Below are 23,264 nucleotides of genomic sequence, written 5' to 3'. Positions count from 1 at the left end.
AAAAACTCTTTAAACAAGATAGTCAAATATTTATTTGATTATAGAATTTATCTATTTCTTTTTTACGGAGATTTTGTAAATCAAATCTTTAAATGTCAAATTCTATTTTAGACCTCTTTTTGACCCAAGATATAGCTGTTGAACTATTATAAAATTTTAAAACTTGCTCCGAATTATTATATTTTATATTCTTTTAAAAATTAAAACTTTTTTGTACGGTTAGTCTGTTATTACTCCCCTGTCCCAATATGATATTTTTCTTTTTTTAAAAATCAAACAGTGTAAGTTTGATCGATAATACACGTATAAATTTTTTAATTTTTTTAAAATACATATTACTATGTAAAAAATACTATAAATCACAATAATTGACAATTCAAAATATTTAAAAGATGTATGAAAAATTTATGATAAAAATTAGATTTGTTTGAATTTTGAAATCCAAAAAGCCACAGGAATGGATGGAGTATTAGTTTTTGTTTTGCACTAATGAATCTTTGTAATTAATTGTAAAATTTGACAAATTATAGTAGCTAGTAATTGTTTTAGTAGTAGTTGTTATTAAAACATCATATTGTGATTTTAGGATAATGGATAACCTAGTTCATTATAAAAATATTAATATTTCTACTGAATAAAAAAATCTATCTATATATAGGATTTGGGTTATGATGTGTGTGCTAATAATAATGATCATAATCAATGAAGGTACTGCATAATTTGAGATTAACAAACATGTTTGTTTGGTAATGTTGGATATAGTTGATAGTTTCTAAGACTTGCTAGTATAAGCCATGTTTCGTGTTTACCAAACACAATACCAAGTTCAATCCAAACTTCACTGTAACTAAGTAATCTATTACCAAATGCTAGCTAAATCCGTGGATGAAAGTAGAAGCATCTGTAGAAATTATGCAAACGACGAAACAACATGCTCACTTTTAAAAATTAAATAGAACACAAATAAAGACTTCCTTCCTCATGTTATTAGAAAACATTGGCTGGAGATGTAAGTCTACTTTGGACCAATTTGCAACTACTACCAGTCCACTTGCAGCAAAGCCTCCTCATTGCAGAATGTTACTGCCTGAGTAGCAATTGACAGCACTTAACACAAGACTAGTTTGCAACTCTTAAGATACATTGCCCCAATTAAAGCAATTCAATAACGACTACGAGGAATGGTTAATCACCCTCAACTCCTTTGATCTATTAACGTCTTTTCCCTTTGGGTATGAGTGTACATTCTTGGAGAAATTTCTGTAATACAGATACATATTTGTCTGGAAAAGTTCGGTAATGATCTACATGAGGAGAAGAGCCAAAGTTGAAAGAGTGAACCTCTCTCCCACTTTTCCTCTGCTCTTGAATAAAAGATTCAACTGACTGAATTGGAATGACCTTGTCAGCTGTACTGTAAAGATATAGCTGAGGACAGGAAGGCTGGTTCTTGACAAGGACAGTAATTATCTTCGTCAGCCGTCTGTAAATTGGAAATAACCAATAATTAGAAGTATCTATGAACTTTTTCAATAGACCAAACCTTCTAATCAATAGCTGAATACTTACTGCAAACCATATTTCTCTGAACTATTTCCTAATTGATAAGTAAACAAAAAGAACATAACATGTTGTACTGCTTACTCATTAACATCAGGCAAATTAAGAAGCAACGAGAAAAGCTTCTCAAGAGTTGCAAAAAGAACGGTTTCCATCATCATGGCTCCCTTAGTTTGAATGTTTCCCAAGGTTAACGGACGTTCCACTTCATTTCCTTCTCCAGCTTCTACTGAAGAATATGCAAAGGAGCTACGCTTCTTCAGCATGGCTGCAGTAAATCCGGCTGCCCAGACCTGCAAGCAGTTAAGACTGAATTACCATACAACTTTCCTCATTACTCAATTCTGTAGGATCAGAATCAACACTATACAACAAGAGCGAAAATAATGCAGTGCGTTTTTTAATAGGAAAGAATGAAAAAGTGCACCAGAAGAACAAAGAATCTTCCAAAATGAAAAGAACAGAATTCCCCCACAAAAAGAAGAGAAAAAATTGCCAAGCATTCTTGGAATGGAATTTCCCCAAGTTGTGAGAAAAACTCCATCAAATAGTTCAACCTATCAAAGAAAGACAATGGCAAAGAGCAATGCTGAAATCTCAAAGAATATTTAAAGAGGCTTGTGTCCTGGCTATACCCAACCAAGAGGTTGTTACAATAGAAACTATCATCTTTAAATTGAAATTTCTATGATAACTTAAACAGTATGAAACACATTCCATACCCAAACCATTTCCTTTGCAATGAGAAAAGTCAAAAACTTTTCAGGTATTCGTATGTTGATTAGTGAACAAAGAACCCTTGGTATAACGATGAATCCATAGTTACATTTTACTAAACCAAAATCAATTTTAGAAAAAAGAGTAATTAAGGTTCAACCAAATGGATAGCATCAAAAGCAGCTGAATGCTATCCTATAAAGCATCAGATAAAGGGAAGTGATGGTAGGATGAGGTAAAAAAAACAACCTTAGGGCTTATATCTGGATCACCACCGGAATCCACGACACAACCCTTGATCTTTTCCAACAAATCCTGTCTATTTTTCAGATTCTCAAGAATAGCACCATAACTGCAACAGAAACAAATACTAATAAAGGTAAGAACAGCTAAAAATTACAAATAACTTTAGCATGATCAATATTTGAAGTCCCATTAATCAACCTACGCAAGCCAACCGGTATTACTGAAGGTGTGAAAAATCAAACACCGTTCACGACCATCCTTATCGGATTCCGACAACCACAAAGCAAGCTCATTTGCCAATACAGCAATCCTCTCTTCCAATTTCTTGCCAAGATCGAAAGAAAGAACATCTTTCACAGAAGCAACAAATGTTAGAGCGTGAATACCCTTAGAGTTATACAAGTCGATATACCTCCTCAAATGTTTCGGCTTTGACCCGAGCCAACCCAACATCACAACCGTCACAATTGGGCCTTCTTTGGGTATTGCCCCAATTTCATTACCCTTTTCACTGCCAGCAGCAAAATGCCAATTGAATAATTTATCTTGGGTACCAGATACTATTCGAGCAAAACGATCGCTGGATAAGATGGGATTCAAGAATTGCGATGGGAAGGGTTTTTTCGAAAACCCAAATGGAGAAGAAAGTGGGGATGAGGGATTGCGATGTGATAAGAAAATGCGGGGGCGATTCTTTGGGTGAGAAGAAAGTGAAGGGGTTCGAAATGAAGGAAGGGGCTTGTGGTTGAGTTTGAGGAAGAGAGAAGCGGAGACATGGTGGCGATTAGAACAAGTGAGTAGTCTGACAGAGGCTTCCATTGAATGAGGAGGATTTGCGACTTTGGTTTTTTGCTTACAGGTGATGCTATTTGTACCGAGAGAAATGAGAGTAGTATTTTTTTTCTTCTTGTTTGTCCGAGTACTATAATTTCAAATTTATACATTGTGCATTATTGTAGGACCCGTATACCACAACAATCCATGAACTGTTGTGAAATGAATTAGACACTTGCTTTATCCAACTTATTTAGCTTTAGTGCTTAGCGTTTGGAACAAGTAAAGTTAACAATTCCTTACCTGATGTTTACCTACACAAGCAAAGAATTTTTTTTTTTTTTTTGACATGATATACACAACGGATCCAATTTTATTTTTTACTATTTTCTTGAGATTTAGTGCTGGACTGATTTGATTGAAGGGAAAGAATACATTTCTTCTGTTTTCACGGCTTGAATTCAACATATGTAATCAAGTGTGAAAAGATTTATTTCATCCAATTGTTCTTTCTCAACGAAAAATGATTTAAGGATTTGTATGTCCATGATCTTTCTCTATCCCGTTTGAAAATTAGTTCTTTTATCAAGTAGATTCACTGCTGAAATCATGCTTATAAGTATAAAATAAAAACGTTCAGATCAAATGGTTCCGAAAAAAAAAATTTATATCAGTCTCTTTGGAATAGTGTGTCAGGCAAAGTGTGAGGTGCGAAATATCTTATTTATTGCTATCACAATTTTTTCTTCTTCTTTTTCCGAATTGCTACCACAAAATTGGATATTTTTCTTAATGTGTTAGCGTTAGCATTGTGTAAAGAATTTTATGTATTGTAGGAACTTGGTGAAGCAACAAAAAATCAATCTTTCATGGCTTACTGAGTGTGCTGAGAGATGAGAGCACTTAACATTAACAAGGGTGAACTACTATCTTCACTAGACCTCAGTGGCTCAGTCTAATTATCTCTTCAGTCTTTCGGTGTCTTAAAATGATCGGCTTCTATGCAATCTATTCAGGAAACGATAAATGAACAAGATGAAATTTGTTATCGTAGGGCAGTGCACTTCGATAAAACATACTCTACTGCATATGTTAGCAATGAGGCTAAATTTCTGATGCCAAGGTTGACAACCAATCTAGTAAAGCTTTATTCACTTGTTCTGGAACTTCATCCTGGGGGTAATGCCCTGCCTGCAAGTTTACAAGGGATGTGTTGGGGTAGAAATCCTTAATTCGATTTGGCTTTGCACGATCATGAACCCAAGGGTCTAGGTCCCCCCACAACAACAACAATGGGCAAGAGAGTTGGCTCAAAACACTGTCAAGTGTGTACTTTGTTGGGTTTGACATGAGTTGTTTTAATAATCTGCAGAAATGCAAAGTAGACAATATTAGCTAACTTTCTTAGCCTAAACTTTTGGTACATAAACAGGTTGGAACTTAAAAGTATATGTATCTGACAAAGGAGATGTAGTAAATCTCTAGTCTTTTGTACACTTCTAAATGTTAGTAGTATCTCAACATTATCTTTGCACTTCTATCAATTTGCAAAACACTCTTGGCATATGCTGGAAAAAGTCGAACCATCTCAGTTTGAAGTTCCAAAGACAAAACTCGTCAAACAGGCTCGAGTCATGAGAGTCAAGGACTTCAATATGAATGGTGGGGAGATTTCTATTAAGATTCTAGACTAATAAGGCAGATAATGGTGTTCCAACCAAGAAAATGATAATGACTTTTAGCTGCCAAAAGGAGGCGAAAACCAATAGGCTATATAGCTGCATTCATACCGGTAATAAACTTCATAGGCATTTGGGTCAGCTGCAGGCCTTAAAATTGAATTGATGAGGTAATCATTCACATTTGAATGGTTTCTGTAGACCTTGAAACAAGAAAAACATCAAGGAATTAGTTCTTCTATCTAATGTTCGTCAAGATTATCAGCGGTAGTGGCTAAATAACAAATGAAATGCAAATGCAGAAACCAGCCATCCGTTTCTGATGCATCGTGCAAATAGCAAGAAGATATAAGGTTCAAATTTAGCTAGGAAGGAACATACACCACTCTTTAGTACAGCTTCAATTTGATCTGGTTGCATTGTTATCCAGAAAGCTGATCTGACAACAACACGTTGAAAAATTTCCTCCATTGGCTTTACAATGAACTTATGTAAGGCAGACTCTTCAGTTTTGTCAGTTGTACTAACGTCATCCCCAAATCGTCCTGCACTATTTAATAAGGAAACTCCCCTGATTTTATCTGGTAGTGCTGCTGCTGCTAACAAAGTAGTAAACCCTCCAAGACTGTTTAAATAATACAAGAGTCATCATATTACATACTACTTATATATTACTGAAGCTCTACCAATTAAAGCTACTAATTGCATCTTGTAGATTCATTACAATGACAAGTTGGTAAATAAATGAACTCACCTGTTTCCAACTAAAACAGCGGGTTGTTTAACTATCTCCTTTAAGAAGTCGACAACCTGATCTCTCCAAAGCAAGGCATCATAATCTATTAGTGTCTTTTCACTCCAGCCAAATCCTAGCAAATCCAAAGCATAAACCTTGTATCTTTTAGCCAGTTCTGGTATGTTATACCTAAAATTTGATGCAAATAAGCCCACTAAATCTTTTAAATAAACTCAAAGCCATACAAACACAAATATTATAGAATTACCTCCAATGAAAAGAAGAAGAAGCAAATCCATGAATCAAAACTATTGGAAACCCTTCCCCTTTCTCCACATAATGAATTCTGTAGCTTCGCCATTTCCAATAGTTGTATCCCTCCGGTTTGAATGGCAATTGCTGCAAGCCTGTATCTATCAATCTTTGTTAAGTAGACATACACACAATAAACAGACACCAATAAATTCAAAGGTACAAATGGGGTGATGAACTGACCTTGAGAGGATACCGCAACAACAGATGGGGTCATAATCGAAGTACCAGTAGCAACAGTTTTATTAACAGCAAAATTCCTTCTACTTATTAGTTTCCATCTGCCCCCTTCAAACAAAAACAAATTGAGGAAAGAGATCAAAACTCCCAAATCAATGAGTTTCACATAATAGTTAAGAACTGGTCTGGTGTAAGGTTAGATGAAAAGCTTACTAAAATGATTACTTCTTCCAGGTATAGCCAACTTATTGCCTATTGGATTCAGCCATTGTGTCCTAATCGTGGCAGTAGAACTTGACATCGATTATACTTACCAACTAGAAGGATTGAAGAATCTTATGAACTTTGGGAACAGTTGATCGTGATACTTAGAAGTTGATGGCAGTTTAGAAGATTCTCATGAGCTTTTTCTGAAAAAAGACAATTTATTTTATCTTTTTCACAGACAATGTGAGACCTTGATAGGGATTTAGGTAATCATTTTTTTCCATGTAGAGACAACAAAATTAGCAAGTTGTCATCCTCGGCAATACGCTTAGAAGTTTCAGAACATCCTTGTAAATTACAGATGCTGCACACAATGTTAAAAACTAACTCTTATTTCTTTATTATACCATATTAGCTGGTCTTAAATATGCCCCAGCTCATTGTTTTCACCAATGTTTCTGCTTTGCCTTCATCGCTCTTTTCATATTTTACTATATATTTCGTGCCATTTCTCCACCTCTTTGGTACCCACTTCAGAATATTCCTGTTCCACTCAATGTGATATCATATGTTGAATTATGATGATCTTATCGAAAAAGTTGTAACAGGTTATGGAGAACACATTTTCATTTACTTACAGCGAGACTTGAACTCACAACATCTGTTTACTTCAATACCATGTTAAAAATTATGTGACCACGTAGTATAAAATTTTAAAGCTGTAATAAAGAGCATATTCCTATTTTATTTAATTACATCTTGAACACCATAGCTGTTCTTTTCTTGTGCTTTTCACACACACAAAAAAAAAATCTTATTGGTACAATTTTGTTGCCATTCTCTGTATGTTGTTGTCTTCACAGAATACGTTGGATTCTAATTGCCACCTATGAGTATTTTTTTCCTCTTAGACCAGAAAATTATTACTATAATTTTTCTACTGTTCAAATTATAGCTAATTACAGAGAAAAATACCTTCTAAAATGGAGGGAGCTTCAACATATAACAGAGCTTTACAACTGAAACTCTCGTCGACCATGAGGCAAAGAAGAAGTGGTTATGAGCCATCAGATACGGAGACAGACTGGACATTAGAGAAGAGTCCACACAGGGAAGCAAACGGAAAGAATGAAAAAGAAATAGATCTTGAAGAACATGAACCGGAAGAGCCCAACGTAGGATTTGAGAGAGCAAAGGACAATAGTTCTTTTAATTTGAGCTGGAGAACTAATAATGTTCCAAGTTCTGCTCGAAGGAGAAGTACTAAGTCTCCTTATAAGCTTCGCAGAGATATTGATGATGGTGAATTTCCTTCTTCTCCAAAGGTTTTACCAAGAAGCGTTAGCACATTTCCACGCAGACCTGATCATTCATATTCTCATAGAAGTGTTAGTCCTTTTCAAAAATCTGAGAACCGTAGACATATGTCTCCATATAAATATGCTGGTGATGATCATGACAGGAGTTTTGCTGATTCAAATAGGAAGCAAAATCAAACACAAGGTAATAATAATGTTCTTAGTAGACTAGGGGAGAAATCAAATTATAATCGCAGGTACGCTTCTGCTCCTAGACCTGACAGACAACACAAGTTTGATGCTTCCAAGGAGAGAAGAAAAGCAAATAATAAGACGCAGACGCCTTCCCAATTGCCAGTTAGGAGCTTGTCGCGGAAAGAAAGGGAAACTCCCTATAAGCATGGACCTACAGGAGGTGAACTTAATGAAATGATTGCCGAAGCAAAGATTTCTGGAAGTACTACTGGTGCTAATCATATGTTTGAAAGCACAGAAACTGTTTCACCTGGTGATATTTTCTTTTCTCGGGACTATGAAGCTTTGAACATGCAGAAGATTACTGAAAGGAAATTTGATAAAAAGCCTCAGGTACTGACTGACAGAAATGTTGAATCAGTGAAAACGCCTGGTAATTTCAATCAGAGTGGAAGAGGAAATTTATCTAGTAATACTCAAAGAACTATAAGCACAAGCACTTTTGTAAGTAGACAGAGCAGTAATTTGAGTGATACTAGTGGAAGGACGACCAAAAGTATGAAAAAGTTCACCGCGAACAGGCAAAAGAGTCAATCAGAACCATGGTTTTCTTGTCTCAAGAAGGGAACATGCAGCACGTCAAGAAGAGAATCTCCAGAAAAAGGGCGTCCGGTTGATGAAGCTTTAGTAATTGCTAAGGCATCTGTAGTTCAAAGCTTGAGACCCTTCTGGGCTGACAAGCATCAACCTGATTCACTAGAGGGATTTACTTGCCACAAGCAAGAAGCTTTACTACTTAAAGACCTGGTAAACATGATATAAACTCCCTTTTTCTGATGAATCAAGTGGTAAAGCACACAAAGATACACTCACTAGGACATTTTGTTTTAACATTTTCTGCTTAATTAGATCACAACTTCCTTTTGTTTTCTAATGCCTTTTCTTCTAGGTTTCTTCAAGTGAAATCATTCCACAGATCTTATTCAAGGGTCCTCCTGGTTCTGGAAGGAGAACACTCACGATGGCTTTTTTGCGTGAAATCTATGGTGATGCTATCTGCAATGTAAGCAAAGCCAGACTTAGAATTAAGATGCAGATATGCTACATTTTCATGGTTCATCATCAGTACAAAATATTCCAGTTTTTTCTTTTGTTTTTCTGTTTCGCAGATATCCCATGATTTGAGATACTTCCAAATTAAGGTACCTCAGACTTGATTTATTTTCTGCTATTTATTTTCATTTATACAAGTCTCTGTTGATCATGGAAGTTAGGGCTCTAAGTCTGCTTAAATTTTCTCAACTTCCATTTTCCAATCAAACAACAACAAAAACACCATTCCCTTGATCAAATTGTAATCTATTTGGCACAATTTTTTAATACAGTTTTCATTTTTAAAAAGGATAAAATCTGTTATAACCGAAAATAAGCAGGTGTAAATCTTTTCCTAAAAAGAAAAACGATTAGTCAATCCAAAACTTTTTCCTGAAAAGAAAACCTATTTATGGTAAGAAATTTAGGGCAAATAAAGCCCAACAAAATCGACTATAAGATCATGATTTTCAACAGAATCTGGATTCATATGTTTAGTGCTTGATTTATGTAGACAATACTTTGGTGAATGGGCAGTGTTAAATGCAATTTAATTTGTTTCCATGCTGCGGAATTTCATTCTATTTGCCTCTTCTTTTCCCCTATCTGCTAATAGGAAACAAGGCCACTGCAAGTTGTCGTACCAGTAAGCTCAAGTCCTCACCATATCGAGCTCAACGTTCAGTTGGAGCCTAATGCTAGATATGTGATAATGGCTTTAGTTAAGCAAATAACTTCAGAGTATGCACTGACCCCTGAAATCAGCAGAGTAAATAAGAAGGCTGATTATAAAGGTGATCATGTCTATCAAAGCAAAAGACTATTTTAACCATCAATCACTTCAGTCTTGACCTAATTAAGAAATACTCTGAGTCTTACAGTTATAGTTCTTTATAATGTGGACAAAGCCGCGGAGAACATACAGCACCTAGTTAAATGGATAATGGACTGCTATTCAGATGCTTGCAAGCTCATTCTCTGCTGTGAAGATGATGTAGCCATACTTGACTCGGTGAAAAGCCGCAGCAAAGTTTTTGAAGTTGCAGCTCCTGTAACTCATGAAGTAAGTGTAAAAATAGGAAGTACATTCTAATATAATTAACATTAGCTATGAATGTAACATGTCATTTTGGCCATTATATCTTCAACCGGACACAAGAATTTCCTTCTAACTTCATATTTTGGATTGCTTAGATCATGGAAGTTCTTATTCAGATAGCAAGAAAGGAAGATTTTGAACTACCAATGGGGTTTGCTGCTAAGATAGCCGCCAAGTCAAAGCAAAACCTGCGAAGAGCAATTATGGCTCTAGAAGCCTGCAAATCACACAAGTAATACTACTATACTTTACAGATTATGCCTTTGCTAGTTTATGGATTACTGATCCACACACTTTATACAGCTATCCTTTTGCTGAAGACCAACCGATTTCAATAGGATGGGAAGAAGTAGTAACAGAACTTGCAGCAGAAATTCTCGCTGATCCCAACCAAACAAGGTATCAAAATTCTAAATAGCAATTAACAAAGTTGTTCTTCTAACTAAAGAATATCAAAGTTGACAGTAAAGGTGTCTATTTTTAATCAGGTTATTTTCTGTTCGAGGGAAGTTCCAAAAACTTTTGGTGGAGTTTGTGCATCCAAAACTTATTCTCCTGGTAAAGTATATAAATTTGAATGAGGATTTTTAAAGAGTTACTAATATCTAAGGAAGATCATTTCATGTTTATGTTGAATGCAACGCAGAAACTAGTTGAAGAATTCGTTAAGAAAGTTGATGCTGGTATAAGAAGGGAAATTCATTACTGGCATGCTTATTATGTAAGTACTATACTTGTATGTTAAAATACATATTCGAGAAGTTAAAATTTCATCAAGTAACAACAAGACGATCTGCAGGAGAAAAGGCTCCCTCTTGGAACGACTGCTTTGTTAAAATTAGAAGGTAACTCGTTAAACTGTAGTATTGAACTATGTTTATACTATGACTTTTTAGTGACATTAGTTCTCCTAACATGTATTTTTACTGATTCATATGTATAATTGCAGAATTTGTGGCCAAATTTATGAGCATATACAGGAAAAGTTTGAGCAATCGTCAGCAGTTTTTATAATTCATGACTACACATGGACGCGCGCTAGTCTGATTGAGAGAAGGCTCAAATTTTGGTCCTACAAATTAAATCTTCTTCTTTTATCAAACACTCTGCCGTTCATAACAGGATTACACAGCCATTCTTAGCAGATAAATCTTGTGTTTATATGTTGATGCAAGAGTCAAGACTCATATGCATCTGCTCCTTACGTGATATAAGCACTAGGGCATTCTGCTATTGTGAAAATAAAATTATGTTGTCATTTTCATTTCTACTTAAAGTATACTTTACCTCTCTCCATTTGTAATTTAAATGAAGAATAAGAAATTTAACCTACAAATTTTATTATTTTGTTAGGACATCCCATCCAAAAAAAAATGTAACCTATAAATTTTATTATTCAAGAGGTGCAAGATCGCTCTAAATAAAATTATATTTCAGAAAAATTATATAGTTAAAGAGTATTGAGATTCAGCTTTTTCAATTCGTCTAATGAGGGGTAAATTTGGTAAATTTAGTAACGGGAGAGGTAAAATTAATTTTATTTTAACGGCGAGGGTAAATTTAAATAATAAATCAAAGTTGGGGGTATTTTTGACCCTTTTCCCTAAAATAAACATAGTCGCTATCCTTTCATTTATTTGTGTTCCATAGCAAACTGTTTGTCAGTCCCTCTCTCCTTCATATTCTCGCTCGTCACTCTCCCTCTCTCGCTTGCTTATTCTTGTCGCTCGCCTCTCTCGCTTTATAAAATAGAATTGTATAAATTGTGTTTCTAATTGTATAAAGCGAGAGAAAATTATATAAACGCATGCAAATACGTATATCTTCTTCCTATACACTTATAATTATACAATACAAATATTTTCTTGCCCAAGTCTCTTTTGCCTTTCTCGTTTTATAAAAATTCAAATTGTATATAATTTCTCTCTTTCTCGTTTTATACAATTCGATTCAATTGTATATTCCCTGCACAAGTCTCTTTTTGCCTTTCTCTCTTTCTCGTTTTATACAAATTCAAATTGTATATAATTTCTCTCTTTCTCGTTTTATACAATTCAATTTTGTCTTTCTCGCTTTCTCGTTTTATACAATACAAATTGTATATGATTTCTCTCTTTCTCGTTTTATACAATTCACTTCAACTGTATATGTATAGCGAATTATACATATATAAGTTTGCTATGGAGCGATTTTACAAACTTTACTATAACATACAAATATGAATTTTATGTTTGCTACGTGTGAAAATTGTCTTACTTTTATTTGTCATATTAAATTTTTCAAAAGTCAACTTGACAAATTTTTAAAGTTAAATTAAATTGCATTAATTTAATATTTTAAACAAAAAATTTAGATATTAAAAATATAAGAAAAGTATTATACATTTAATTTTTTTGCATATCAATATGACGAAAAAATTTATCTTAGAATATTGATGAAAATTTTTATAGTTTAATTCTAAAAATAAAAAATATAATAATTAATGATAAACAAAGAAAATATAAAATTTAGTCTTGGTCCTCTGGTTTCGCATGAATTACTAGTCCTACATTATTAATTTTTCTATCAAATGACGCGATTTCATCAATACAGAAATTGCGTGGCAATCAGTGATTGGTCCTCTGGTTTCGCATTTTCTATTACAGTTCCTTTGCTTTTACTACTACTATAAAAATTCATTTCCCAAGAAAGGCAAAAATATATACTATTTTATTATATACAATAAATAAATGGAAGCATATCAACCGTTGGATTTAAGCAATTTGACGATCCGACGACGCAACTTGACTCTAACTGACTAGTGGAAACTTTTGGTAGTAAGTGAACGTATATGACGCGTACACACCGCAAAAGTTGTATATATTGCCCCTAACACTGAGCACAGTGTCCTTCTCCTTCGCCCATTATCTCTCTCTGTAAGTTATTCATCTTTTGATTCTTTCTTCTTTATTGAAGTTTTCGTTTTTGATATTTTTCTTTCTGGGTTGATTTTGCCAGTGGGTTTTACTTCGGCTTGTTGTTTGTGCCTGGCATTGGTTAGCGTTATTTTCACTCCAACCCTACCATCTTTTCTAATTTTCAGCTCTTCTTTAAGGGTTTTACAAGCAATCTTCTTTTCTTCATCCTTTTTGAATCCACATTCCATCTATCAATTTCTTCTTCTTTTCTTGTTGCCTTTTTGGGGTTCTAAAGTGGCTTTTAGTACCTTTAGTAATTCCTTAACTTCAAGTTAAGGGTAATCTGACAGGGAAAAAGAATACGCTTCTCTGCTTGTGAAAATTTAATTTGTATTGCTAGCAACCTGCGCTGGATTTGTATGTCCTGATAGTCTGATCATATTTGTTACTTAATTACATTATTACTTTGAATTACGATCGTCTAGATATATGCTAATTGTTGGGTTTCCTTTTTGTTGTTCAGTTAAACATGGCTGAAAATAGTGGAAAAGCGATTGGAAGACACTCAGGAACCTCCCGTGTTGCGCTTAATGAAAGAATTCTTTCCTCCATGTCACGAAAATCTATTGCTGCTCATCCATGGCATGACCTAGAGATTGGTAACAATAGCTATTTAATTCTTGTAACAAGAAAAACGAAAGAAAAGAAGTAGACAATCTATTTTGGTGAATTTGCTTTTAATCAGCATTAGTATAATACGATTATCCATTTCAGTGTCTGGGTGTTATTTCATGGTCTTGTTATACATTGCACTGTATGGGGCTTGGTGTCTTTTTGTACTTATGTTTGATGTTCTGCTCGTGCAGGGCCAGGTGCACCTTCAGTTTTCAACTGTGTAAGTGTTTAAGTGCCAGTAATTCTTTTCTGTAATTATTTGATAAGGTACTTAAGTTACTCCAACTACCATAACCTTCTTATCTGGCTGTATTTGTCCACTTCTTTTTTGTTAGTAGTGATTTTCATTCTTTCCAGAAGATCATTTATTAAGTTCATAGCAAAGGTGTTTCAATATATTTATACTGGTTTACTCTTTTTGTTTATCTAGTCAATAGTGGTCTTTGAATATTCTACAGTTCTCAACTGGAAATATATTACAATGATTGGCAGTTTCACATACAGGAAAAAAATTCTAATGATATCATCCTACCTGCTATCTCACACGGGCTTGCACACCCATTATTATCTCTGTGATAGTTGTGATTATTTGTCGGGGGATTTAGTCCCAACTCCCAAGTACTACACAGATGGCATTAAGTTTCACGCAAACTTATATCTTAAAGAGTTATTTGGCAGGTGGTTGAAATAGGCAAAGGCAGCAAAGTCAAGTATGAGCTTGACAAGGCAAGTGGCCTTATAAAGGTGCTATTCTACCCTAGTGATCTTTAATTCTTTCCAGCCTTTTGAAAGTCATTTAAGAGTTTTCATGGTTATGATAATCATTTGACTGAATTGCTCAACTTGTGTCTAAAAGGTTGACCGAATACTGTACTCATCAGTTGTTTATCCACACAACTATGGTTTCATCCCAAGAACCCTTTGTGAAGACAGTGATCCAATGGACGTCTTGGTACTGATGCAGGTATGTCTTTGTTTACACATGCACATACACACATCTTCCTTAGGCCCAATCTAGCATTACTTGCATCAGTGTAACCTTATTCCTAGGTACTCTTACATCCATCCTATATGTTGTATAGGAACCTGTGTTACCAAGTACCTTTCTTCGTGCTCGTGCAATTGGATTGATGCCTATGATTGATCAGGTAAGGTTTTTCAATCGAGTAAACTTTCTGCCACATGTACTTTAGGATATTGAAAATTGCTGAACAAAAAAAAAGACATTTGCTTATAAAAAATCTGATAGTTTAGTTTTAATTTCCTTAAGTTTTGTTGCGTACATATTTTTAACCTTGAGAGCTCAATAACACTTGATAACTTCTCCCTTTGTCAACTTGATGAAGGGTGATGATAACTTCTCATCGTTGCAGTTGATAGAAAACTATGAGAGGGAATACTGAAACCAGAATTAGAATTTTAATAGACGCAAACCAAATAACTTGGTTGTGTGTGACATTGTGGCACCACAGTTATATTTCCCTTTTTTGTGAGTGAATTGCAACAACTATAGTGTAATGCTAGTCCTTTAGCAAAATATGGAATAACTGATAGATATTAATGCTTTGTTACAGGGTGAGAAAGATGACAAGATAATAGCAGTGTGTGCAGATGATCCCGAGTTTCGCCACTACACAGACATCAAAGAGCTTCCTCCTCATCGTCTTGCTGAAATCCGGCGCTTTTTTGAAGACTGTATCCTCGATATGGCATTTCGTCATGCATTAATTTAAGAAGGAAATACTCCGTATTCATCCTGATAGGTCTCTGAGGCTGCTGGATGTGTATGGAGGATTCTGGCTTTATATGTTACCCCAATGGGTGTCTATTTCCATTTCTTATAAATGTCAAGAATATATTTAAGACAATGTTTGCATATCGTAAGGCTTTTGACAACCTTTGCTAGGGTATGTATCTACTGTTTCTGCTATACATCCTTGACTCTCTATCAACAGATAAAAAGAATGAGAACAAGTCAGTTGCCGTTGAGGACTTTCTTCCTGCTGAAGCAGCTGTAGATGCCATCAAGTATTCCATGTCAGTTCTTTTGAGTTATCTCATGTTGTAAGATTGTTTATTCTTTTGTGTTATCAATTTTCCTAACCAAAAAATATTCATCTCCACGGTTGTGATCACAGGGACCTGTATGCTTCTTACATTGTGGAAAGTTTGAGGAAGTGACCTTGTTGAGGACTTGTTGTCACTACTGAAAATCGAAGCAGAAAAGCCGGTTGACTTGTTGAAGATGGCTCCCTGAATTTCATATTCGTACTTTAGTTTAATGTGGTATTATCAAATACTATTTGAAATGCATGTAGAACTTTCAATTTTCATGAATTCAGTAAAGACGTGGAACAGAAAGCATCAAGAAAACCACTGGTAATGTGCAGTGGTGGTGCTGTAGAAAAAATGCTTGCTTAGTCTCAGCATCTACAAAAGTTTACTACATATTGAACTTGCTAGCTATCTTGTTTTGATTGGATTTTGTTTCTCTTCTTCTCTATCTTAATATCCATCCCAAAAACCTTAAAGCTGTGCGTGAGCGTTGATATTACAAAATTCATGGGGTACCTTACACAACAATTAGAGAGAAAATTGTCCTACTTCATGAGATATATATTCACTTGAATTTTTGCTATCTACATAGCAAATAATTTATGCTGCGAGACTTCAAAACAGAATGGCAGCCACTTGAGGGTGGTGGGTTCTCGATCATATTTCTAATTTGAAACTGTAGAGAGGTTGTTATTGATAGAGGCCTTCAGCACAAAATCAGTTATGAAAAGAAAATATAGTGATGAGCAGCAATAAATAGTATGATAGACAAAATAGAGGGAATAACAATTAAAAATAATAGAATTTGTTAGTCGGAGAGTAGCTGTTAATAATAGAATTTGATAATGCTTCCTCAATTTCCATATCCTTCAATTTGGCATCATGTTGTGTATCACGTCTATTCGGTGACCTCTCAAATAGTTCTTATGTCTACCTCTGACACCTCCTCACAAAACCATTCGTGTATCTCTTTTTCGTATATCCAAATCATTTTAGTCTAGTCTTTCTTATCATTTCACCACGGAGATTCTCCCACCTTATTTTGGATATTTTCGTTCTTAATCCGACCTCTCTTAATATGCTAATACATCCATTTCAATATCCTCATTTCTGTTATTTTCATTTTTTGGTTATGCGGGTTCTTGATTGATCAACTTTCACCCTATATAACATAGTTGGTTTAACAATATTTTATATTAATATTTACTTTTTAAGTTTTAGTAACATATTTTTATTACTACACAAACACAATATCCATGCTAAAACACTATAAAATTATCGATCTAGAACGATTGAAGTATCTTTTTTAATACTTTATTATTCTCTTTCATTTTAATTTTGTTTGTCTTATTTTGATTTGTTTATGAATTTGAGAAAAAAATTAAACTGAATCATGTGATTTTAAACATGTTTAGTTACTAAAAGAGTGATTTCTTTTTAAATGAACTAATTAAAAGAAAAAATTAAACAAATAAATTGAAACTATGCCATGGAGAATAACGTTTCCAAACAATAGTGACATTGACTAAATATGTGGAAGTATCATTAATTTTCTTATGACGGGAAATATAATGGGAAACTCAAGAGTATTACGTTTTTTTTTTGGTAATAAGGAGTACTATGTTAGAGTTTGAAATAATAAATCACAAAGTCAATAACTCCTTTATAGCACTGGAAATAATAAAAATAAATTATTTCATAAAAACTTGTTAAAACGAGAGCACTCAATAGGAGTCGTCGGGGTTTGGGTTCAGCTCACTTCACCTTTTGCCCTTTGTGGTATCAACGCTCCTCATTTCTCAACTCCTCAGCTAAATAATCAAACAAATATACGTTTGAATTTGGAGAAATCCGGTTGTGGAATCGGAAGCAATAGAGGATGGGTTCGGCGATGAAAGCAATCTACACCGTTGGATTCTGGATCCGGGAGACAGGCCAAGCCCTTGATCGGTTGGGCTGCCGCCTCCAGGGAAACTATTACTTCCAAGAACACCGTACGTCTCTTCTTTCTCATCACTTTTTCACATCTATCACCTTTAAACATGTTATGTTTTCATATAACCCACAATTAGGGCTTTAGCTATTTGAACGATACACATTAGTTCAAGTCACAGAACGCTTTCAATTGTATAAATTTATTAGGCTTCGTTCTGCCATTTCTATTTAGCTGCATTTTCTGCACTCTGTTGTCTGAACATTAATTTTATTAGCTCAGATAGCACCGTGAAGGTGACATTGCAATGTTTGATGACAAGTACTGAAGTTTTAGTATTGTTTTTTGAGCTGCATAGAGCTATTAGTATCTGATTATCTCTTATTTTAGGGGATAATCCCCTCTTGATAAATGTCGACTTATGATAGTGTAATTTTCTCTTGTCTATTTCCCTTAAAAACTACGAATGGATACTTTCCCTTTTAGTTTCAGGAAAAAGAATGTTGTTATATTGATACGTAAAGTAAAACGACCGCTTCGTAAAGCTAGAATGAATTAAGTGACATCAAATTTCATTGGCATTTTATATTTTCTCCATTCCAAACAGTCATTCAATGCTCTAACTTTGAAAGTGTAGTTTCTTAAGTATTTTACTGATTATCAGTCTCAAGGAGATGGATTGGTGGTTGCGGCATAAAATAACAACCTAGAGATCATAGGTATGAATTCCCCTATGACGCTTAGTATGAACTTACTTCACAACCTTGGTGCACAGGATTTCCTGTCACTTGTGGTTGTGGGCTGTAGTAGGCGCTGTAGTTGAAGTTACAATTTTTTGCTTAAGAAAGGTCGATTACAAGTATTGTTGATTCAAGGTTATCAAGAGTGATGAGTCATCATGTAGGGTTGCTAATTTGAAGGCTGCTCATGATACTTAGTACTTATAGCATAGTATTACTATGACATATATGATCTATCTTACAATATGTCTAACAACAATTTGAGAGCTAGATTATTAATTCTGATCTCACCCAGTTCTCGATAACCATGCACTCAACATTGTGACTAGCATAAGTAGCTTGGGTCAAGCATTCTACCGGTGTCGATTGTGATGATCTTAGTTACTTTCATATTTATTCACAATCAGCCAATCTCACCATCTTAGGTTCTGTTCTCTATGTTTGGCTGTACTTCTAGAATTATTTCCTAGTCTTCTACTCTTTCCTGTGTTCTGTTGTTATATGGTTTTCCTCTTTATGTCAAACCACATATTTTTATTTCATGTCTAAACTTATTGGTTGTTGATGTGCTTTCTCCAATCTGCAGCATGCATTCTTACTTTAACGTTTTTTATTCTCTACCTCTTTTTTACCAGTGTCGAGGCATAGAACTTTGATGAACCTGTTTGACAAAGTACCAGTTGTTGAGAAAGATGCATTTGTGGCCCCAAGTGCCTCTATAATTGGTGATGTTCACATTGGTCGTAGTGCTTCTATTTGGTATGGGTGTGTTCTGCGAGGTATGTTTTGCTTCTGCATATGATGGTAGTGTTAGTGCTGCTTTATTAAAAAAGGGTAGTGTCAGTGCTTAAAACCCTTCTGATTGATTTTGAAATATACATTTTTTGTCGTGGTAAAATTTTCCTGGAGACATTTGACGAGTGTGAGAAAAGTATTCCTTCTTGTATCACAAAATATTTGTCTTTTCTTGAATTATGGTAATGGGTAGATATTTAGGAGACAACTGCATTATGGACTCGTCAAGCTTTATAGTTGAATCAACAGTATGTCCTATGCCAAATCTTTATTTATAAAATGTTGTTTGTTGATAGTTAGCTCAGCATGTAGAGATTGCTTATTTCTTGAAATGCAGCATTATGATGTTACATGTTTTTCAGAACTGATAAGTTTGATATATATCATGCAGTGGTAGTTCTCTATAATACAAAGACAGTAGATATTGCTAATTTCTTGAAATACAACATCATAAGGTCACATGCCTTGCCGAACCTGGTAGTCCTGTTGTTTATGTCGTCCAGTAGTTCTTATTTGTAAGACAAGTAGTAAGACTGAGTGTACAATCTTTTCTGCACATTATAGGTAATTAAGCCTTTCTTCTAATTTAGTTACGATGTATTAATTCTTTTTAAGGTGTACTCGAACACCAGTTGTGAACAATAATATCGGGCTTTTTAAAAGATACAAGACTCAATTAAGTTGAATGAATCTGAACCGAATAAGTCTCTTGAATTGGAATATGAAAAAATTGGTTGAAAGAACCCAATAGAAATTGACATTGAGGAATGAGGATTGGCACTGAGGATATCTGGACAAGTCTGCACTTGAGCAGAAGGTCTTTCAAAAACAACCTCTCTACCTCCACTAGGTAGGGGTAAGGTTTGCGTACCCTCCCCAGATCTCACTTGTGGTTTTACATTGGGTATGTTGTTGTTGTTATGTATTTAGTTTTAACAATTCAAAAAAAATAATTTAAAGAAATGATGTAGGCCATTTATGCTTTTACAATCTAAATAAGACTTAAGATTTTGGGGTTTGTGATAAAACTTAATGTGTAGATCTCAACCAAACTCAAAGTTGTGGACTCATGGTACGATCATTCTTAATTTTGAGAACTTCTAGCTATCAAGAGTACTATGCTACTCTTTGACGAGTTAAGAATTGTATTGAAAACTTCATGTATAGCACAAGCGAAGACTGGCAGCACTTGATAAATATAGTTTTTTCCCTACATAACAATCATAATCTATATATGTTTTTTAAAAGTGACGGTGGTTTCATTACAACTTACATGTACATTCATGAGTGATGACAAAGGTGAGTTTCATTTTAGAAAAGAAATTAGTAAATTTTTCTGTTGCAGCGAAAACATGTTTTTCTCTAAAAATAAAATTTGTCAAATAATTCTCTTTTTTGAATATTGATCTTTGAGAGGATGTTAACGTATGAAAAGGTCAAATTTGTGAAATAAAAGATTGCTATAGGACTATTTATCAGACAATTATCTGCTTCCACCCAATGGTATTATTAGAAATATCAAATTAGATTGGACCTGATAACTTGGGCTCATTCAAAGTTGAAACTTATATTATTTGTTCAGTGACAAGACACAAAGCCCAAACTTGCCTTCACTCAGGCAACTCTACTTTTGATTTACTCCAGTCTCCACAAGCACTTCTCCTTGAATCTCTTTAATTGTAATGTTATCTTTTGAAAGCTCAATCTACAACTTAGCCGACTAAAAGTTCGAGCAAATTTTGGTTTATGCACACTCATGGCAGCCTTTGAATGAAATACTTCGGAAGTATGTGTCTTTCTTAATGCATATTGCCAACGATATTTGACTGAGTGAATATGCTCCCACGCGTACAGTATTGAATAAAGTTTTGTTCGTTCTTCCTTGGTTATAAAACTTACATTGCGCCTCTTATAATATCACTTTGTCCTATCTTAGCTTCCTTAAGGGCAAGAATATGAGTTCTGCATTGGGCTCTAATTCTGTTAAGAAGTTTGGGCTTCAATCAAACTATGATTGCATACTGTTTTTCCTTTTTGTGTGTGTGGAGTGCCCTGGATGTCTGTGCTCTTTAGTTTTCTTGTTCTTTCTCAACATGAAACTCCGTGCAGGTGATGTGAACAGTGTCAGTATTGGAGCCGGAACTAATGTCCAGGACAATTCTCTAATCCATGTAGCTAAATCAAATATCAGTGGAAAGGTTTTGCCTACGATAATTGGCAAAAATGTTACCATAGGTGAGAAATTTCTGGCAATTTAGAGCATAATATACATCTGCCATTAATTTTTGAGTTGGCTTGATGGTTGACTTTTGACATCAAAAAATAAGGTCATAGCGCTGTGTTACATGGATGTACTGTTGAAGACGAGGCATTTATTGGTATGGGTGCAACCGTGCTTGATGGAGCTGTTGTGGAGAAAAATGCTATGGTTGCTGCTGGTGCCCATGTAAGACAGAATACAAGGATTCCATTCGGAGAGGTTTGTGGCAGACTTTAAGTCACTCATTTTGCCATTATTGGGGTTTTTGCATGTGTACAAGTTCCTACATGGGTATTTACCAATTGGTGAAAAAAATATTATTTGTTCATACTGATGCTAGTTTCCATGTTAATCTTTAGTAGTTGTTTAACCTCCCTATTATACACTTGTGAAACTGTGCATGTAACTGTTGACAAATGGACGAAGATTTGTTAGGATGTGGACTGATACAAGGAATTCCCAAAGAAAAGCCCTTCCCTTCCCTAGTTTTGTCTTGTATTCTAGCTTGTTATGAAATATGTAGTGACTTTTTTTGTTGCAAATTTCAACTTGCTCACATGTGTAATTATGACAACTAAAAAACATAGGTCTGGGGAGGAAATCCAGCGAGGTTCTTGAGGAAGCTCACAGAAGAAGAAATAGCGTTCATCTCAGAGTCAGCCGCAAACTATTCTAATTTAGCTCAGGTTCATGCAGCTGAAAATGCAAAGGAGTTGGATAAGATTGAATTTGAGAAGGTGCTGCGGAAGAAACTAGCGCGCAAGGATGAGGAGTATGACTCTATGTTGGGTGTTAGTGAAACACCTCCAGAGCTTGTCCTGCCTGATAGTAGCCTACCAGACAAGGCACCAAAGGCCTCCTAAGTGTGGTTTGCATCTGGGGTATCCTGGGATTTTGTGATGTTATTGGGTAACTCTTTTTTGTTTTGGACGGATTAACGTCAAAATGCCTGTGATTAGTTTCCAATAATTAAGGCCAAGCTGAAATATCAAAGTTTAATACAGGTATGCAGCTCTAGCATTTTTCTATTTATCATGTCTGGCTGATCAGAGCCTTTTGATGTTCTTAAAAAACCAAAGTTACAGTAGAGCTTATATTCGTCTGTTTAAGCAATATGAGAAACTTCACATATTTTCCTCCTCAACCTCAATCTCTTGATGCGCATTTCCTTCTGAATCAAAACTTTAGAGGACACTTATCTGGTACAACACACAATGCTCTGGGTAGCCAATTTGAAAAAATTATTATCTGATTTCTATTGTGTTGTATCCGCAGTAGGTGACAAACCAGTCTTTGAATGTGCAGGGAATCCCAGAAAGCAGTTCAAAACCTATGGCCTATATGGGTGTACACTTTTTTAAAAATGGTGTCCAATTAAGACATTCAAAACAAAATGAAATTTATGTTTTTGAAGATCTTACATACCTTTTGAATAAGTTGCGTAAAGGCCAGGGACACCAGACAGTTTCCCTTCAAAACTTTTTACATTTGTGAATTTGTGGACACAGCGTTAGTGTTTCTCTTTAAAGTTTAAATACAGAAAACAAGATTAAAAATTTATTCTTGGGAGTATAATTCCTCTATCTATTTGGGTTTCTCCTATAAAATAACAACGTTCTCTTGTCAATTAGATTACCTAGTAAAAAGATGTACGAGAGATGGGAAGAGTTATTCTTGCATTAATTAAATTTTGTAGGTAGAATTATAGTTGAATCATATAATTTTGTAGAGTGATGTATAGATACCCTTCTCTCTGTAGCTTTTTGGTTAGCAAGATATGAGTAGGATTTGATAACTTTTTTGACGGCTAACCT

The 23,264-nt window shown here is 34.8% G+C and overlaps 5 protein-coding genes across 6 annotated transcripts; 3 read left to right on the top strand and 2 right to left on the bottom strand.

Moving 5' to 3' along the window:
* Positions 1-910: 910 nt before the first annotated feature.
* On the bottom strand, positions 911-3,473 carry LOC107011329 (transmembrane protein 53). The gene is made up of 4 exons (XM_015210787.2): positions 2,726-3,473; positions 2,527-2,629; positions 1,645-1,853; positions 911-1,483 (listed from the first exon to the last, which is right to left on the bottom strand). The coding sequence occupies exons 1-4, from the start codon at positions 3,340-3,342 to the stop codon at positions 1,213-1,215; spliced, it is 1,200 nt and encodes a 399-aa protein (XP_015066273.1). The 5' UTR covers positions 3,343-3,473; the 3' UTR covers positions 911-1,212.
* A 928-nt stretch (positions 3,474-4,401) lies between these two features.
* Positions 4,402-6,505, bottom strand: LOC107010142 (pheophytinase, chloroplastic-like). The gene is made up of 7 exons (XM_015209393.1): positions 6,418-6,505; positions 6,208-6,312; positions 5,981-6,119; positions 5,731-5,901; positions 5,358-5,601; positions 5,088-5,179; positions 4,402-4,663 (listed from the first exon to the last, which is right to left on the bottom strand). The coding sequence occupies exons 1-7, from the start codon at positions 6,503-6,505 to the stop codon at positions 4,402-4,404; spliced, it is 1,101 nt and encodes a 366-aa protein (XP_015064879.1).
* Positions 6,506-7,394: 889 nt separating this feature from the next.
* LOC107010141 lies at positions 7,395-11,276 on the top strand. Its single transcript, XM_015209392.2, has 10 exons — positions 7,395-8,711; positions 8,854-8,967; positions 9,613-9,790; positions 9,878-10,059; positions 10,191-10,327; positions 10,399-10,494; positions 10,584-10,653; positions 10,742-10,816; positions 10,895-10,940; positions 11,045-11,276. The coding sequence occupies exons 1-10, from the start codon at positions 7,395-7,397 to the stop codon at positions 11,107-11,109; spliced, it is 2,280 nt and encodes a 759-aa protein (XP_015064878.1). The 3' UTR covers positions 11,110-11,276.
* Positions 11,277-12,949: 1,673 nt separating this feature from the next.
* LOC107012037 (soluble inorganic pyrophosphatase) lies at positions 12,950-16,162 on the top strand. 2 transcript variants are annotated; one of them, XM_015211757.2, is made up of 9 exons: positions 12,950-13,010; positions 13,516-13,651; positions 13,859-13,887; positions 14,346-14,411; positions 14,524-14,631; positions 14,750-14,815; positions 15,242-15,362; positions 15,623-15,704; positions 15,806-16,162. In XM_015211757.2, the coding sequence occupies exons 2-9, from the start codon at positions 13,522-13,524 to the stop codon at positions 15,846-15,848; spliced, it is 645 nt and encodes a 214-aa protein (XP_015067243.1). In that variant the 5' UTR covers positions 12,950-13,010; positions 13,516-13,521; the 3' UTR covers positions 15,849-16,162. The 2 variants fall into 2 exon arrangements, with proteins under 2 accessions (XP_015067243.1, XP_015067244.1); XM_015211758.2 differs by lacking the exon at positions 12,950-13,010 and adding an exon at positions 13,156-13,409 and having other exon boundaries at positions 15,806-16,077.
* Positions 16,163-17,417: 1,255 nt separating this feature from the next.
* Positions 17,418-22,594, top strand: LOC107010990 (gamma carbonic anhydrase 1, mitochondrial-like). Its single transcript, XM_015210280.2, has 5 exons — positions 17,418-17,716; positions 19,031-19,174; positions 21,300-21,425; positions 21,518-21,669; positions 22,038-22,594. Exons 1-5 carry the CDS (start codon positions 17,602-17,604, stop codon positions 22,311-22,313), a joined length of 813 nt encoding a protein of 270 aa, XP_015065766.1. The 5' UTR covers positions 17,418-17,601; the 3' UTR covers positions 22,314-22,594.
* The last annotated feature ends 670 nt before the right edge of the window (positions 22,595-23,264 follow it).

Source organism: Solanum pennellii, chromosome 2, assembly GCF_001406875.1.
Source record: "Solanum pennellii chromosome 2, SPENNV200".
In the NCBI taxonomy this organism is placed as follows: Eukaryota; Viridiplantae; Streptophyta; class Magnoliopsida; order Solanales; family Solanaceae; genus Solanum; species Solanum pennellii.
The sequence above is the reverse complement of the archived record's forward strand: the minus strand, read 5'-3'. Positions and strand labels throughout refer to the sequence as shown.